The sequence below is a fragment of the Dryas octopetala genome, chromosome 5, assembly GCF_963921425.1.
Source record: "Dryas octopetala chromosome 5, drDryOcto1.1, whole genome shotgun sequence".
Taxonomy (NCBI): Eukaryota; Viridiplantae; Streptophyta; class Magnoliopsida; order Rosales; family Rosaceae; genus Dryas; species Dryas octopetala.
The window spans coordinates 14,013,519-14,030,204 of record NC_141370.1 but is presented as its reverse complement, the minus strand read 5'-3'; the positions used below and the strand labels follow the sequence as shown (position 1 = coordinate 14,030,204).

General features: G+C 34.5%; 1 protein-coding gene across 2 annotated transcripts; it reads left to right on the top strand.

Annotated features, from left to right (window-relative positions):
- Window positions 1-9,247: 9,247 nt before the first annotated feature.
- BLH4 (BEL1-like homeodomain 4) lies at window positions 9,248-15,906 on the top strand. Of its 2 annotated transcripts, none has more exons than XM_086244489.1 (5): window positions 9,248-9,603; window positions 9,920-11,319; window positions 12,386-12,771; window positions 13,485-13,545; window positions 14,866-15,906. In XM_086244489.1, exons 2-5 carry the CDS (start codon window positions 9,994-9,996, stop codon window positions 15,541-15,543), a joined length of 2,451 nt encoding a protein of 816 aa, XP_086100615.1. In that variant the 5' UTR covers window positions 9,248-9,603; window positions 9,920-9,993; the 3' UTR covers window positions 15,544-15,906. The 2 variants fall into 2 exon arrangements, with proteins under 2 accessions (XP_086100615.1, XP_086100616.1); XM_086244490.1 differs by lacking the exon at window positions 9,248-9,603 and adding an exon at window positions 9,645-9,739.
- Window positions 15,907-16,686: the final 780 nt, after the last annotated feature.

Here is a 16,686-nt window from a genome sequence, read left to right as displayed (position 1 = left end):
ATTGTATGTATATAAAGAGAAAGCTTCTATTGAGGGATTTTTTATGCACTTACTCTGCATTATAATTCAAAACTGTTTATTTTTTAGGTTTGTGAAATTTCAATGTTTTTTTCGTTTTAATTATCAAAACTTTTATATCATTTCACTTTAAATATTAAATTTCAGTTTATGAACCAACTTTTAAAAAGTGATTTTACCGAACGCTCGGCACTGTTCACCAAGTGCTCGTGAGATTTTTTTTTGTTTAAAAAAATCAATTGTGATTGTACAACAGTCACAAATTTTTTATTTATTTGTTGTTTTTTCAATATTTGCGAGGCTTAAGCTTTAATGTTTAGTCTCTAGATTGTAAGACTTCATCCTCCAAGCCTAAATAAAAAATATTAAATCCTTATAAACTTTGAATTTTTATGAATTTTATACAGTCACAGTTGTAACTGTTCGGTTGTGATTGTTGAACAATCACATGCAGCTATATAGCAAACCGAAAAAAAACCAACGGAAAACCACCGCGGGCTCGACACTTTGGCCGAGCGCTCGGTGTCAAAAAATTCATGTTTTGTACAAATTTGTTACTTAATCCAAAATGTCTTGTTCTAGGTTAGTACCTAAACTAAAAAAGATTAATTAGTATCTTGTTGTTTTGCTAAAAACTTTTGATATTTGGTATTTAGTCATAATTTTTTTATTATTTTTAAAATCTCTATTAAAAAATATTTAATTTAGATTCTCTGTTTATCTTATTTTTGTTTGTTTCAATTCTAACTGTGTAATATAAATTCAAGAGTTTATTTAACTCTATTCACACTCAAAAGTGTTACAAATTCGATCATTTTATCTTTTGCTCCCTACCATTGAATAAAAGGTATATGACTAACATTAAAAGTTAAGTAAAAATAAATATAATAAAACAAGCAAAGGATCCAATTCAAAATATATGTATGAAATGTGAGATGCAGTTGCAGAATCAATATATGTATGGGGATCGATTTAAGAGATAATTTCTCACATCTTGTATTGTTTGTCCCGTATTAGAGAATTCTTAGGTATATATAATACCCTAAAGGCTTAATACTATATGGTTTAGTGGACCGCAATGTCAGCATCTAATTAAATTTGCAATGTGCAATAATATAAAAAGTGACATACATGATAATTGATGTCTTTTTCCAAAAAATAGTGACATTTTTCAGATGCTGTGAATGAGCAATTTGAAGGCAGTATGGTTGCTACCTTTGATTGATAAGTTTTGAAACTGTGTATTTAAAGAAGCAGACATATTACCTGGCCAAAAAAAAAAAAGGTGACATATTACCTGGCCAAAAAAAGAAGCAGACATATTAGCTTACGCATTTCCGTATTAATATGCATGATTAGGATGACTTTTAATTAATAAATGCTACACAGTTCTCTCCTCTCCCAAACTACAGTACGTGTCCCAAACTACAGCATTAGATCTAGTCATATCAGATTCAAAAGTATTAAAATACATTAATTATATCTAGAGTTCTAGATCTACTTTTAGTCATATTGGCATAATTCTGACCAAAAACAATTTGACACAATTTATCGATCTCCTCCAAAATTAAATCTATTAGTCAAGAGACTACAACAAACAATTTAGTCATCCAAATCATACTAAACATACTCAAGTAAGCTCTAATATATTAATCTAAAAAAATATTAAAATACAAGTAGAAAATATGAAAGAAAAATTTTACTGCAGTTACACTAGCAAGTATCATTGCACAGTAATTGCCAACCGATCTGCATCTAAGTAGGTTGACTTGTAGTCTTATGAAAGAAACACATGCGAAAATCTGTTACTGAAAATTTGAAATTAATACATGCGTACTTTTGAGTATTTTAAAAAATTGTAAGGGTACTTGAATAAATAAGAAACTGTTTTATATCTATGGCATGTATGCAACACTATAAGAAATAAGTATTGTTAAGCATGTGGCAATGTTATATTAATTCATAATTGGGTTTATTTTGGGACTTATTTATTTACAATACTAAAATACTGATATCAGATCAAAATGTGATAATTAATTTAGATTAATTCCTAAGATTATTCATAAGAAATTACATACACTAACTTTTGGGGTCATGATGCAAACTGCAAACATAATTAATTAAGTAATTAACATAGGTCACCCCATTGGGGTACCCCAAAGTCACCCTACCCCCCAAATTCCTATTTCGGCAATGTCGATTAATGATCAGAACCGTTCATTTTTTAGATAACCTATTAAACATCATCTTTGCAAAAAATTAAATTAATCAGAAATCGTTTGGTTATATAATTGTTGTCAATTAAGTATAAAAAATCGATAATTTCTGATTAAAGAGTGATTTTTTAACCAAACCGTTGATTTTTTCTATTTTATCTACAACAGTTATATAACAAAATGATTTCTGATTAAGTTGATTTTTTGCAGAGATTATCTATAATAGATAATCTAAAAAGTGAACGGTTCTGATCATACGCTGGTATATATTACCTAAATTGCGATTTTGGGAGGTGAGGTGATCCAAATACTTTTCAATATTAACAAATGCATGTAGGTACTTCGATTATTATTATTTTTTTTCTAGAAAAAAAAAAAAAAAAAGTAGTACTAGATTGCTTGATATGGTACGGCCTGTAGGCTAGCTAGCCTTTATTGTCTTCGGGATTGGCCTTAAAATTAGTTGAAGCAGTATTTCTTTATTGATACCGGATCTGAAACATCTACAAGAGGACCGCAATGTCAACATCTAATTAAATTTGCAATTTGCAATAATATACATCAAATAAAACATTCAAGTCATGGATATATGCATGATATCTTTTTCCAAAAAATAGTGACATTATGAATTTTCAGTTGCTGTGAATGAACAATATTGAGAGGGGGAGAGAATTAATTCTTGAGAATTATCTGAAATTTAAAGGCAGTATATATATGGTTGCGCGCTATCTATGACTGGTTATGAATTAGGTAGTAATTAATGCATTTACACATATTAGCATATACTCTCTGCAGGATGATTGGGATGGTTTGTATGCATATAATTAAGTGCTAGCTAGCTAGTGTGCTACGTACGTTAATATAATCGTACTAAAGGGGACAAATTAAATACATTTAAAGCTTGTGTTTAATTATGGCCAAAAAAAAAAAAGCTTGTGTTTAATTAATTTTTTATAACCATTAGTTGGCAGAGATTCATATATGAAGACAGTACGTACGTCCGGATTTGGAAGACAAAAAAGAACAGAATAATCATAAAGAAACAAGCTAGTGATTAATTATTTGCCCTAGCTAGCTAGCTACCATGCATGATACCAGCAACGTACATCGATCACAAAAAGCACTTGGTTAGCTACATATATACTAACTCCCATGCTTGCATCATTGCTTGATCAAGTAAGAAAACCCTAAATGGTTTCTATGATTAATCATCGCGAAAATATATATGACAAAAATTTAACATGTTCAAACGGTTAAAGTAGTTGCTCGAACTGCAACACATCTTAATGTTAACACGTTTACTCCTGAAAATATGCATGTGTGTATACAAGAGATTATAAATGATCGAATTATGATTTTGTAATATTGAAAATGATTTGTTGATGACATCTATTAATTAATTTGAAACTATTTAATTATATAGAGAATACTTCAATTGTACATTGTGCGTACGTATATGTATCATTGTTATACATGTCACTTGCAAGATGAAAACGACACAATATTAAAAGGGAGTCACCTAGCTAAGAAAGTGATGATCACACTAAAAAAAAAAAATCTCTTTATCATAGTCTTCACAATATTATATTATATAATATAAAATGTATAATATTAATTAATTGATTTAAAAAACGGGTTTTTTTTTTTAATAAGTCCATTTGGACAAAATTAGTTTTTTAAAAACCCAAGTGCAGAAGCCCAATTCCCAGCCGGCCTACTTTTTAAAAATCAAGTACTACTGTAGCGTGCTACAGTACCTTTGAGAATTATTATTGTCTAACAATAACTATTTAAATTGTAAAAATATACTATTAATTGCTACTGTTTGACAGTAACAATCATTGTTATTGTAACAATTTGTTTAGTTTTTTTTTTTTAAAAAAAAATCATGGAAAAAAACATAACGTGGACTTATTTGTACAAAGTAAACTTATTTGTCTTTCAACTTTTTAGGTGGGGTTTTTTTTTGTACAAAGGACTTTAAAAATGAACTTTTTTGTAATTAACTGTTAAAAAACTTCTCACATTAATATTACCTAGAATATCAAGATATAAATTGCGCGCAGCTGATCAGATTAATTAGATCGAAACACTAGTCGGATTTCAAAACAATGCGGCAAAAATGATTGCCACGTTATATAGAAAAAAACACAACATCAATTAAACTGATGACAACAACACATACATTGTTGCGCGACAAGCCTAGTTAATGTGATAGATGGATCACAAATTGAATCCCTCTTGCTATATCGATCTCAAACAAATTAGAAAATGTGATCGATTGAGAAATATTGCATGTCATGGATACCAACATTATTATCAAACTATCACATTGTTATTATATGCATGATCAACTTGTGTGATGAATATATCCCATCACGTACTCTTTGCATTAATGTGAAAAATAAATGTGTACAACCAACGAACTAGCTAGCTAGGCATAGGCATATGCATGGATATATATATATATATACATATGATGAAGTTGTGGGGTATTTTCAGAGAGAATGTGGTACACGTTGAAGCTAGGCTGCAGCTAGCATATATGCACACATCATGATCACCTTATTTTTGGTCCCCCATATATATAATTAATTATATAGCTCCAAGCAGGCCGGTTTAATATATAGGCCGGAGAAGGTGGTAGAGTGTAGCTGGAGGAGATCTATCAATTGATGCTGCCTTTTCTCCATCTGAAATCAACTTATAATTAGGTGCTTGATGTTATCATCATTGGGTGTGTTGTGGAAATTGGGTGTACAGGTTGTTAGGTGTTGTTGCTTGAAAAAAAATTGAAACCTAGCTAGGTTGCTAAAGCCAATGTCCTGATTGATTGTGGCACGTACTTCTCATATTTATGGAGCGACTAATTAAGAAGCAGATGTGCTGCTGGCTTATATCATTCACGTACAAAATTTCTAGTGTTAGGACTTGGCATTCGTCCTTTTTCATTTTCGGTTTTTCAATCAACAATTGTTGTATTCAATGGTTGTTGGGCGGCCTAGAAATTTTCGTTGATATTGTTGTTGCTTAATAAAATCGAATCCATGCTAAGATAAATGCAAACACAATTACATTGTCTTCTACAAGATATTTGTTACTAATTAATTGCATGTTAATAAATTTGTGAATAAAATACAAATTTCCCAAATACAAATTTCCCATATACAATATACGGCTATTCAACATTAGGTATATTAAGTAAGATACAATGTTTTGAGATGAAACTCTTCACTTGTATGCACTAAAGGTGGTTAAAATTGGGGCAGTATCAATGCATCATTAGAGAGCTGAAAGACTTGCACCCCCTACTAAGTGCTATCAAAGTCATAGATTCAATTAGGACGTTTGGTGAAAGAGTGACTCATTTTCTTGATAGCTAGGTGGAGTAACTAGATGGAGCATACTCAAAAAAGTTATAATTGGGCTCGATTGAGAGAGAAATTATTCTGTATAACCGATATATTGACATGTGGTATAACTAGTCTATGTGTTATAATATGAGTGAATGTTATTAATACTATACCCTACTAATATAAACACATCGTCTATTAATACCCTTACACGTTTGATTGGTTATACCACGTGACGGTATATTGGTTATATCCTATAATTTGTTCGATTGAGATGGTGTAAAGATCAATTAATGCTAAATAGAGTGGAGTTGCGCGTGAGATTTGTTAACAATTTAATTAGATAAAAATGCTTAGAGATCGATGATGGACAATACGTACGTAGGACTGATTCAAAATTTGGTTAGAAATAAATATGTTAAGAATTATGATTTGATCCAAGATAAAGGCAGTTAGAAATTTGTGGATCAAATATTACATGCAATTGTTGAATGGTTTAGATCAGATTTTTGTTGTGGCAAAAAAAAAAAAAAAACAGGTTTTTGTTGATATTGTTTTGGTTGCAAAACAAAAACAAAGCCAAAACCAATCCACTTTAACCCTCCACAACCACCTATACATGCAAGGGGTGGCTTCTATTCTCTCCTACCTTCTCCTTACCCTTCATCACTCGAACGTGAACTTGAAAAGAATAAAGCAAGAGAGGACAAAAAGTGTTGTGTATTATAGGTATGGCAATTGGCAACTTGGCATGCAACCAAAACATTAAACATGTAGGATTTAAGTAGTAGTAGTAGTATATATGTGATGGTAATAATTATTACCAAATACTAAAAGTACACGTGCATAGCCGACTTTGGCATGTGACAGGAAGATGAATAATTTTTTAATCTTTTTTTATATATTAATGATGAAGTGGGCCTATCATACAATACATACATATATCAAGCGTGTGAGGGGCTAAGGAGGGAAGGTGGATTCACGTGACATCACCCCAAAAGATGACAGATAGGAGGAGAAAGAGGCTGGCCGGTTGGGCTGTCAACTATCAATCCGGTTTGCAGTTGGATCATAGAAAGCTTTTTAATCTTCTAATTTTCAATTAATGATTGTTTAATAAATTCAAATTGAAGGAGTCTAAATTTATAGTAAGAAAACCATATATATCAGAGAACAGTTCCAACCTTCCCCATTTATTTGATTTATAATATAAGTTACTTGCATTTAAAGGAAGCAATTAACAATTAGTGGAACTGTGGAAGAAGATTAAGATTAATTAATTAATTCTATGGATTGATTTATTTAAAATTTCTTGATGACTAAAAGGGAAAGGTTTTCCTCTCAACCAGTCTAATTTTTATTTGAATGCGTGCTATGTATTGTAACAATATATAATATATATATATATAACAAGCATGTTTAATTATCCGAAGTATTAATTAAGCTTTTTGCTACATATATTAAATTTTATTGCACGTATGATAATGGTGGACGGCAAATTTTGCAATATTTACATTTGGGATCCGGATTGCTTGGCTTCAATTCATATGGTGTACGTACGTTACAGATTTTTCATACAAATGGATTAATTCATGAGGCATCCACACGTATATATCAACCGAATTTTTTGGTTTCCCATGACCAGTGAATTCTTGCCAGCATGCATTTGAGGCCATAAATTAAGAAACTTCGCTTCATGTATGGTAGTACCATAAAGTCAACAGATCAAACTCACGTACAGTTCAATTAATTGGGAAAACTATGATATAGCAGAATAGCACTAAGAAAGTAAGAAGGTACTACCTCTTCAGATTGTTGTACAAATTAAACATCATTAATTGATCTATACCTAAAAAAACAACAACATTGATATATGTTGATGAAAAAACTATGTTGTTTTATTTTTTTGGGAAAACAAAATCAAGCACAATGAGTGAACATGTACTTCTTACTCCAACTTGGGTGATAAATTTTTGTTACAATTCATAAGAGGTCAAGGTATATAGGGTAACATTTTCTTAATTATCAGACTTTGTATATAAATTACTATATATATATATATATTCTCAAATACTTAACCTAATTAGTTATTTAAATTCTATTATCAGACAATCAAAAATGTTATATTATCAATTTTTTTGAATATATAATTTAAATTGACAATTTGATTAACATAACATATTAGAATAACTAGTATTTTAGATGCATGCATGTTTTGGCCATTCAGGACATAAGCCTGAGTGCATATATAGTGTAAAGTATGTTTACTTATCACCTTTAGCTGAGCTAATTAATAATATGCATGGAAAGCATTGGGAACAGGACTCCCAGATTACAGGAAGCAAGGATTATTGGATTTAGGATTAAAATAATAAGGATTTATAAGAGATTGATATGAGCCGAAATGCACACGTTTTGGATGCCCACATCAGATGAAAAGCATCCCCACACATGGCAAAATTAAAACTGCATGCTTGCTAAGTTGCTAGCTATTGAAAGAAAATTTATATATAGGTTATTGCTTTTGGCACCACCATGCAAACATGCATCTTCAAACTGACCCCAAAACATTTCTCTATCAAACAGTTTCATTTTGTTGTCATTGATTACATGACTAAAGAAGGACACTACTCTTTGTTTCATAAAAACAATAGGAATGATTTCATGCATGGGCGCACATATTTCATATGTCCTATTATTAAATTGCTAATCTAAATCATGCATTAATAATATGAATTTTTGTGTGATATATATTTTCAGTCTGTTATCTTCTCTTTATTAAATAATTTAATATATTATAATTTAGATTGATTAAATAGTCTCATAACATAATATGTTAATCGATTTGATGACACGATGTTATCCTTTTAAACCAAAAAAGACAAACCCCCAAATAATATGTGTGAAGATCAAAGGTGACGCCAAAAGAGTAATTGGGATTTGCCATCTTGACATTGCCAATCCCATGAAGCGGTTAAGTGTGATTTTCAGACCCAATTACTCAACTTCTCTTGACCCCAACCTCTCGCACGTGCCACCCATCCATCCTTTGCGTGTACGCTTTCCTTATTAAATTAATCCACTCACTCACTCTTGCCTCTCCTCTCCTATGCTCTCATGTCCATTTCTTACTGTGGTTGGGTTATTAATGCAATATTTTTGGGCTATTCTCCAACTTTACCAAAATGCTCCCACCAACTAATAATCTTTGCCCACTCGGCATAATGATTGGCATGGGCATCATGGTCATTTGCACACATCAGAGAGGATGGTGGTAGTTTGGATCATTGAGATGACTTTGTACTCACCTTATCTTTATTTTATTCCGTAGTTCGCGTTGGTTTCCAAAAGGACCCAAATGACAATAAGAGCCCACATCCGAAAAGGGTATTCCGGTCACTTCATATAAACAAAAATGAATTGATGGACGAAATTACCCTCAATTTTTTGTACCCATGTGAGAGCATCAGGGTCATTTCCCCAAGTTAATAAATTAAGTTTTCTTCCCTTTCCAAACTTGTTTGGTGTGCAAAATTTCCTTCTTTTTAAATTTTAAAAAATTTTGGCAAAATTGAAGCATAAATAAATAAAATAAAAGAAATATAAAATAATGGTGTGGAAAAGAGGAGCTGAATAAGAAGAAGAATAGCGACCGCTTCTCTCTCTCTCTCTCTCTTGGAGCTAGCTGCTGCGTTTGCTTTGAGAGAGATATTAGTCCCCAGAGAAGCCTCCATTTTTATTTTATATTTTTGTGACTTCCATTCCATCGCCTCTTGTTTTGAGAAGGGGGTGAAGGCGATTGCAAAAACACTCTCACTGCAAAGAGAAAGAAAAGGAGAGAAAGAGAAAGAAAGAGACGACAGACAGACAGAGCGACAACACAGAGTGAGAGAGAGAGAGAGAGAGAGAGAGAGATAAAGAAAGAAAGAAAGGAATTCAAGAAGGTCTTCAATACTACAGAAGGGAAAACGATGTCTGAGAGCTTTACATCCTTTCATACTCTGCAACTCCAACAGGTATATATATCTATATATAAATATTAGATGATGATGATGATGAACAAAGCTGAAAATGATAAAGGCAGATTGAAAAGAGAATAAAGAAAAAAAACTAGAATTAAAAAAAGCACACTACCAAAAAAGAGTAGAACTAGTACTACCCTCTCTCTCTTTCTCTCTCTATTTATTTATTTTTTTAATTCTGTTGTTGCTATAATCAGCTTAATGAATGAATATATGACTCAAAGTGGTACTAGCTAGTACTCTATGATGGGTATTGTTTGTTTTGCTTATTGTGTGTCTGACTGATCGATCCATGTGGTTAATTGAACAGTAAGTAGTGAAGCTACCAAGGGAACAATTAGGGGGAAGGAGAGATATGATGAAGAAGATGCTCAATGGTTTGATATGGGCATAGCAACAGCACCCCCACTCCCACCTCAAGTCTTCTCAAACACATCATATTATTCAAAAGGTCGTCACAATTCGGCTAATTCTATGTCCCAAGACTACCACCAAGGCATCTTCAGCTTCTCCAATGGCTTTGAGAGATCGGGTATGACGACAACCCACCAAGAACAGCAGCAGCAGCAACACCACCTGGCCCAGCAGATCCGGAGGGACAAGCTGAGGGTGCAGGGATTCGAACCCCCACCGCCTCCATTGGTCGGCATAGATGAAGACGAATCCGGAGGGCTTCCGGTGTACGAGACTGCCGGGATGTTGTCAGAGATGTTCAATTACCCTCCCGGCGGTGCCACTCCAGCGGAATTGCTGGAGCATCCGATGGCTGCTGCTGCTGCAGCAGCCTATCGGACTCCGCGGCAGCAGCAGAACCAGTCTGTTGCTGCGTCCATTGAGTGGTATGGAAACCGACAAGGCATGGTGGGTGGATTGGGACCATTGGGAGATTCAAAGAATCACAATAGCCGTGACAGCATAGCTGCTGCTGCTCATCATCATCATCAACAACAGCAGCATCAGATTTCAACCATAAATGCGGACTCAGCGGCTGCCATGCAGCTTTTTCTAATGAACCCACAACCAAGATCGCCTTCTCCTTCTCCTCGCCACCCAGCTGTGACTTCTTCGAATACCCTCCACATGTTGCTTCCCAACCAAGGGGGTTTTGGTCAATTCACATGGGTTCCTGATCACCATAGTGGCCATGAAGGTGGTGGCGGCGCCACTGGCGAAATCGGAGGCGTAGTGGAAGGCCAAGGTCTTTCGTTGTCTTTGTCATCGTTGCAGCACTTGGAAGCGGCCAAAGCAGAGGAATTGAGGATGGGAGGAGGAGGAGGAGATCACACTTCCACTCATCAAGGCTTATTGTATTACAATAATCAAGCAGAAGGGTCTTCAAGTTTTAACAACAATAATAATAATCAGTACAAGAATTTGCAGCATTTGCAAGGTGGGGTTGTTGGTCACGGTCATGTTGGGTTCAGTGGACCGTCGTCGTCGTCCACGTTCGGAGTTGTGAATGTGTTGAGGAATTCAAAGTATGTGAAGGCCGCCCAAGAACTGCTGGAAGAGTTTTGCAGTGTGGGTAGGGGTCAGCTGAAGAAGAACATGAAATTCGGTGGCACCACAAACCCTAGCACTAGTGTTGGTGGTGCTGCTGGCGGTGGTGGTGGCTCTTCGTCTTCATCAAAGGATGCGCCTCCGCTGTCAGCCGCTGATAGGATTGAGCATCAGAGAAGGAAGGTCAAACTATTATCCATGCTTGATGAGGCATGTATTAATCTCTCTCTCTCTCTACCCCTCTCTCTTTGTCAAGAGTCAAATACCCTCTCTATGTTCTTTTGCTTCTTTATTTAAAGTTCATTATAGTCACCGGGACAATTAAACAAACTGAAAATTCCGGCCACTTACAATAATTTTAATTTTAAAAAGCAGGCTGGTGTAATAGGTCTTTTTTTTTTTTTTTTCTTGTATAGGACCTAGCTAGTTTGTAGGCTTTGATTTAAACTTAAACACTATTTTATTAAATTAAATATTGCTATTTTATTTCATTGGTTGGGCTTAGATTGGTGGTGGTGATGGAATGCCAAGTAATTATAGTACATTTTGGTTTGATAGGCTCATCACCATATTACGTACGTAAGGAATAGCAGTGGTCATATATAAGAGATTCATGTACTACCCATCATAGTAATATTGCTGCAGGCAAAGACATTCACCATTGATATTATATATATCATCTTAGTTGACCTGTGGGAAGTGGGAAGGGGTTCCTTTCTTTTCTTTTCCTTCCTTTCATTTTCAATTTCTCTCTCTCTCTCTCTCTTTTGTTTTTTGTTTATGTACACAAGCGTCTTGGCTCTTTTCTTTGCTGCCATGAACAATTATTTCACTGTGCCACCTCTTTGATTCACGCATTTATATTTCTTCTACTCTCTCTCTCTTCGTTTTTCTTGCTCACCAGTCATATGATCAGTAGTAGTACTAGTGTCACACTCATGTCTTATGTTTTAATTTTCTCTTACTCAATCTTTCTGGTTTTAGTCACCTTCTCTAATCTAACACGATCTAGACTTTTTATCTGTTTCCAAGGTTGCTTATTAACATGTCAATTAACTGCCATCTTTATAGTCACAACTCCTTTTTGTTAGTTAAGGATCGAGAAAGATAATTAATTAACATTGACCATGAATTGTTAAATTATATAGCACGTAATACATGATATTTAATTTCATTAATTAGTAAGCCTGGCGAGATTGTGACTAATAACACCATGTATAATACCAACATGTGAATACATATTAATTAATTACAGATATGCATGCATGGGTTGCAGGTGGATAGAAGGTACAACCACTACTGCGAACAAATGCAGATGGTGGTGAACGCGTTTGATCTGGTGATGGGTTTTGGGGCGGCGGTGCCGTACACTGCCTTAGCGCAGAAGGCGATGTCACGGCACTTCCGGTGCCTCAAGGATGCGATAACTGTGCAGCTGAAGCACAGCTGCGAAGTGCTGGGTGAGAAAGATGGGGCAGGGACCTCCGGGATAACGAAAGGGGAGACGCCAAGGCTGAAGCTGCTAGAGCAAAGCCTGAGGCAGCAAAGAGCATTCCACCAGATGGGGATGATGGAACAAGAAGCTTGGAGGCCCCAAAGAGGCTTGCCTGAACGTTCTGTCAACATCTTGAGGGCCTGGCTTTTTGAGCATTTTCTTCACCCGTGCGTAACCTTTTTCACTCTTAATTTTAGCTTTCATATTAATTTCACGTTGATAAAAGTAATATGTTATATACTTATATTATTAAATTGTTAATCTGGATCGTGAATTTATTTCCAAATATAAATATTAAAATAACAATATAACATATTAAATTATCTAAAAACATAATATTACCATATATATTAGTCCAAAAAAATTATCATGCACTTTATTAGGTAATTAATTCACAACATATGTATGCAAGTGCTTTCTGATTACTGATTAAAAGGAGTTGTTATATTCAGTGTCCTTGGATGTTGTCTGTCTGCCCGTGTCAGCCAAAAAAGCTGTGAAAAATGGAATGCATTAATTAATTAAAGCATATATATATACACATTAGAAAACACATTGTCTTCTTGTATTTTTTTTGGCCAGGTCGATCACTGTCTTCTTGTATTAAGACTAGAGAGAGATGAGTTTGTACGGTAGTCTGTTCTATCAGCTGAGGTAGCGTATAGCTAGATCTTTGTATATCTTGCTCTTAGATTCTCACGCCCATGCAGAGACTAGAGAGAGAGAAAGTGAGAGAACAAATTAAAGGAGAAAGGTTGATTAACCCCATTATAGCAGAGCTATCTAGGGGCACAGAAAGAGAAAGCTTAGTGTGATCTCTATCTTTATACAGTTTAGGCAAGGACTCTAATGTCATTTTCTCTTCTGGTCTCTTTCTCAGGTACCCAAGCGATGCAGATAAGCATCTGTTGGCACGACAGACTGGTCTCTCCAGAAATCAGGTTGGTCCTCCTCTCATAGGTAGAAAAAATAAGTTACTTATCATAAATGTATTATGTGTCTATCTATCGATCTTATCACATGATAGGTCAATCATATAATAAGAAAAATAGACACAAAAAATATATACACACCCACATGGAAGTATTTCTCTTGTTGCTAGTAGCTATTTTATACATCAATTAATTCATATCTACACTAGGAAAAACACATGAGAGAGAGAGTGAGAGAGTTACCATGTTTTGGCTTGGTGTTGTGATGGCTATATATGCATTTAAAATCCCCCTAAACTGTTAGCTAGGGAGAAGAAAGGAAATAGAAGTTACCCAAAAATAAAATAAAGAAAGGAAATAGAAAGGGCCATAGAATGGAGTGGTTCTGGGACCAGCAGTAGGTTCAGAAGGACTTACATCGTTTTGGATTTTATTTCTCTGGTTTCTACGCTTTCTGCTGGCATGGCATTTTGGCATGGAGAGAAAGACAATGTGTTTTTCGATCTCTGCCCTTCTTTCTTCTTTTACTTTGGATTCTTTAACTCCTTGACATAAATTCTGATAACAGTGAAGCCAACCCCACAGACAATAAAAGAGCTGTGCCATGCAAGTACATAAGAGATGAGACATGAGAGTTTGCAGCTTTGATATGATTCTCTCTCTCTCTCTCTCTCTCTCTCTCTCTCTCTCTCTCTCTCTCTGCTCATATCCAATGACAACTTCCTACCACACCATAACAACCATAAATTAAAGTATGAAATTTATTAAATTTTCTGTTGACTTGGTTAATTTAATAAGTCATACCAAAAGACAAATATTTTTCAATTTTGAGTGGATCTCATGAGAGACATTGTCTTTCTCTTATATTCTTGAGAGATCGAGTAGTAAATTGGCTCATGGTGAGATAGTAAAAGAGTAATGCTAGTTAAAAAGTAATGCTAGTGTACTACTTTTTATATCACATGTGTGCATGAATATCTATACAAATGATTGAGTCACACATTTATTAGAAATGTGGTATCAAAAATATAGTACAAAAAGTTCTACCCACAATGAAATTTCTATTGGTGATTTATTTCATATGCATATATAGTGTTCTATAGTACTAGAAAATGTATATATATAGAAATTCCCTTTTGTTTATTAATTACCTCAAATAGTTGATATTCCGTACAAGTAGACTTTTGTATTTGATGAAATTAAAGGTGAGAGTTACATTTATAACATTGATGACTTAAATATGCGCTAGCTTTACCAATGATTCAAAATCCATGCAAGTATGACTGTGTATTGATTTTGAACAATATATATATATATATTATGGTGCAGGTATCAAACTGGTTCATAAATGCTAGGGTTCGATTGTGGAAACCCATGGTGGAAGAGATGTATCAGCAAGAAACCAATGAAGAAGGGGTTACTACTGCAGATCATGAAGAGAGAGAGCAAAACATGATGAGTAACAACAACAACAACAGTGGTCACCACCACCACCACCTCGCACAAACTCCAACGCCTTCTACAACGACAGTTGCGTCAACAACTACGCCAGCAGGCAAAAGATCCGATATCAATTGCTCCGAAAGCGACCCTTCACTTCTCGCAATCAATAGACAGCAACAGCATTGCTTCTCGGAAACCCAAGCAAAGCCATCCCACTACTCCTCCACCACCACCTCCTCCGCCACTCCCGCCACCGTCGCGGTGTCCCAGCAATGCTTCACCACCACCGCCACCCATGACAGACACCTGGCTGCGGACGACACGTGTCGCCGCGGCAGCATGGTTGCTGCAGGTGATTATGGGACCACCTCGGGTAATGCAGCAGCAGCAGCAGCTGATCAAAGTAGTAATATTGGGTCTAGTACTACGCTCATTAGCTTTGGGACCACCACCACCACCACCACGGCCGGCGATGTGTCACTCACTCTAGGGCTTCGCCATGCTGGAAACATGCCTGAGAAGAATTCTAATCCTTTCTCTATTAGAGACTTCGGGGGCTGTTAATTAATTAATTAATTAAACTTCTATAGTAGTTTTAAGCAAAAAAAAAACAAAAAAGAACATTTTATTACTTTCCTTTTTTTTTTTCTTATTATTTTATATAGCCTTCCATTCTATGAAAAAAGATAAATGGTGAGAAGAGTACGTAGCATTAAGGTAGCTGGCCGGTACGGGGTCTATTGTAATTTGTAATTGTATAGTAGATCGTTTTTGCAATTTTTTTTTTATGTACTCTACTTAGGTAATATTGTACGTACCTTCTTAGTAGGAGGTATTTACTAGAATAATATCATGAAAATCATATTTTGAGAGAGAGGAGATGCATGTAGAGGAGAGTTATTTTGCACTTAATTTTTAATGGGTAGTGATGGATGCATGATACGTGTTATCATATTTGTTACTAGCCTTTCCACAAGCTCCTGTGAGTATGAAGTGGCTTTTTTTATTGTGTAAACACTGATATTTTGATAAGCGTAATCAGTTTAATAAATAACAAAAAATTAATTTAGAAAAAAAAAATTTTAAGGAGAGAAAGGCGGTAAACCAATTCTCATGGACGAAAAAATAAATTTGAGAAATAGATAACCAGCTATTGGATTTAAGCCGAAACGATCTTAGTCATTCGGACCCGGAGATAATTCAAAAACCATTATGTTTTATCATATAGATTTTACAAAATTATTAATGAAAAAACTCTTAAAAAATTTATTAATGATTATATATACACGTATTATAATTTTAGTAAGAGTGCTTATATTCACACTCACATGTCTTATTTCCCCACTCACCTTATTTTTACACCCACTGTTAAATTTGAAAAAAAATATATAAAAATATTATTCCTACTAATACCCTTTGGTATACCAACTCAAATACCCACCTACTAAACACTTTTCTCACCCCCCTTAACAATCATCCCCACCCACCCATCTTTTTTCATAATTCTTTTCTTCCATAAACCCTAATTCTACCATGTCGATCACCAAAACTTAAAATCGATTATACTATTTGGTTGATGTCCATACATCTATTAAAATGTATGATTATTTTATATCATATTTAACCTTTTTTATCTATTATTTATTTATAGTTTTAGATTAAAAATTCATTATATTTTAATGTTTCTTTTAATTTAGAAATTGAATA

Bases quoted from the DNA above. Each gene is read 5' to 3' on its own strand.
- BLH4 (XM_086244489.1), top strand. From the start codon at position 9,994: ATGGGCATAGCAACAGCACCCCCACTCCCACCTCAAGTCTTCTCAAAC. The intron at 11,320-12,385 runs GCATGTATTAAT...CATGGGTTGCAG, and splicing joins TATTATCCATGCTTGATGAG to GTGGATAGAAGGTACAACCA. The intron at 12,772-13,484 runs GTGCGTAACCTT...TCTCTTTCTCAG, and splicing joins TTTGAGCATTTTCTTCACCC to GTACCCAAGCGATGCAGATA.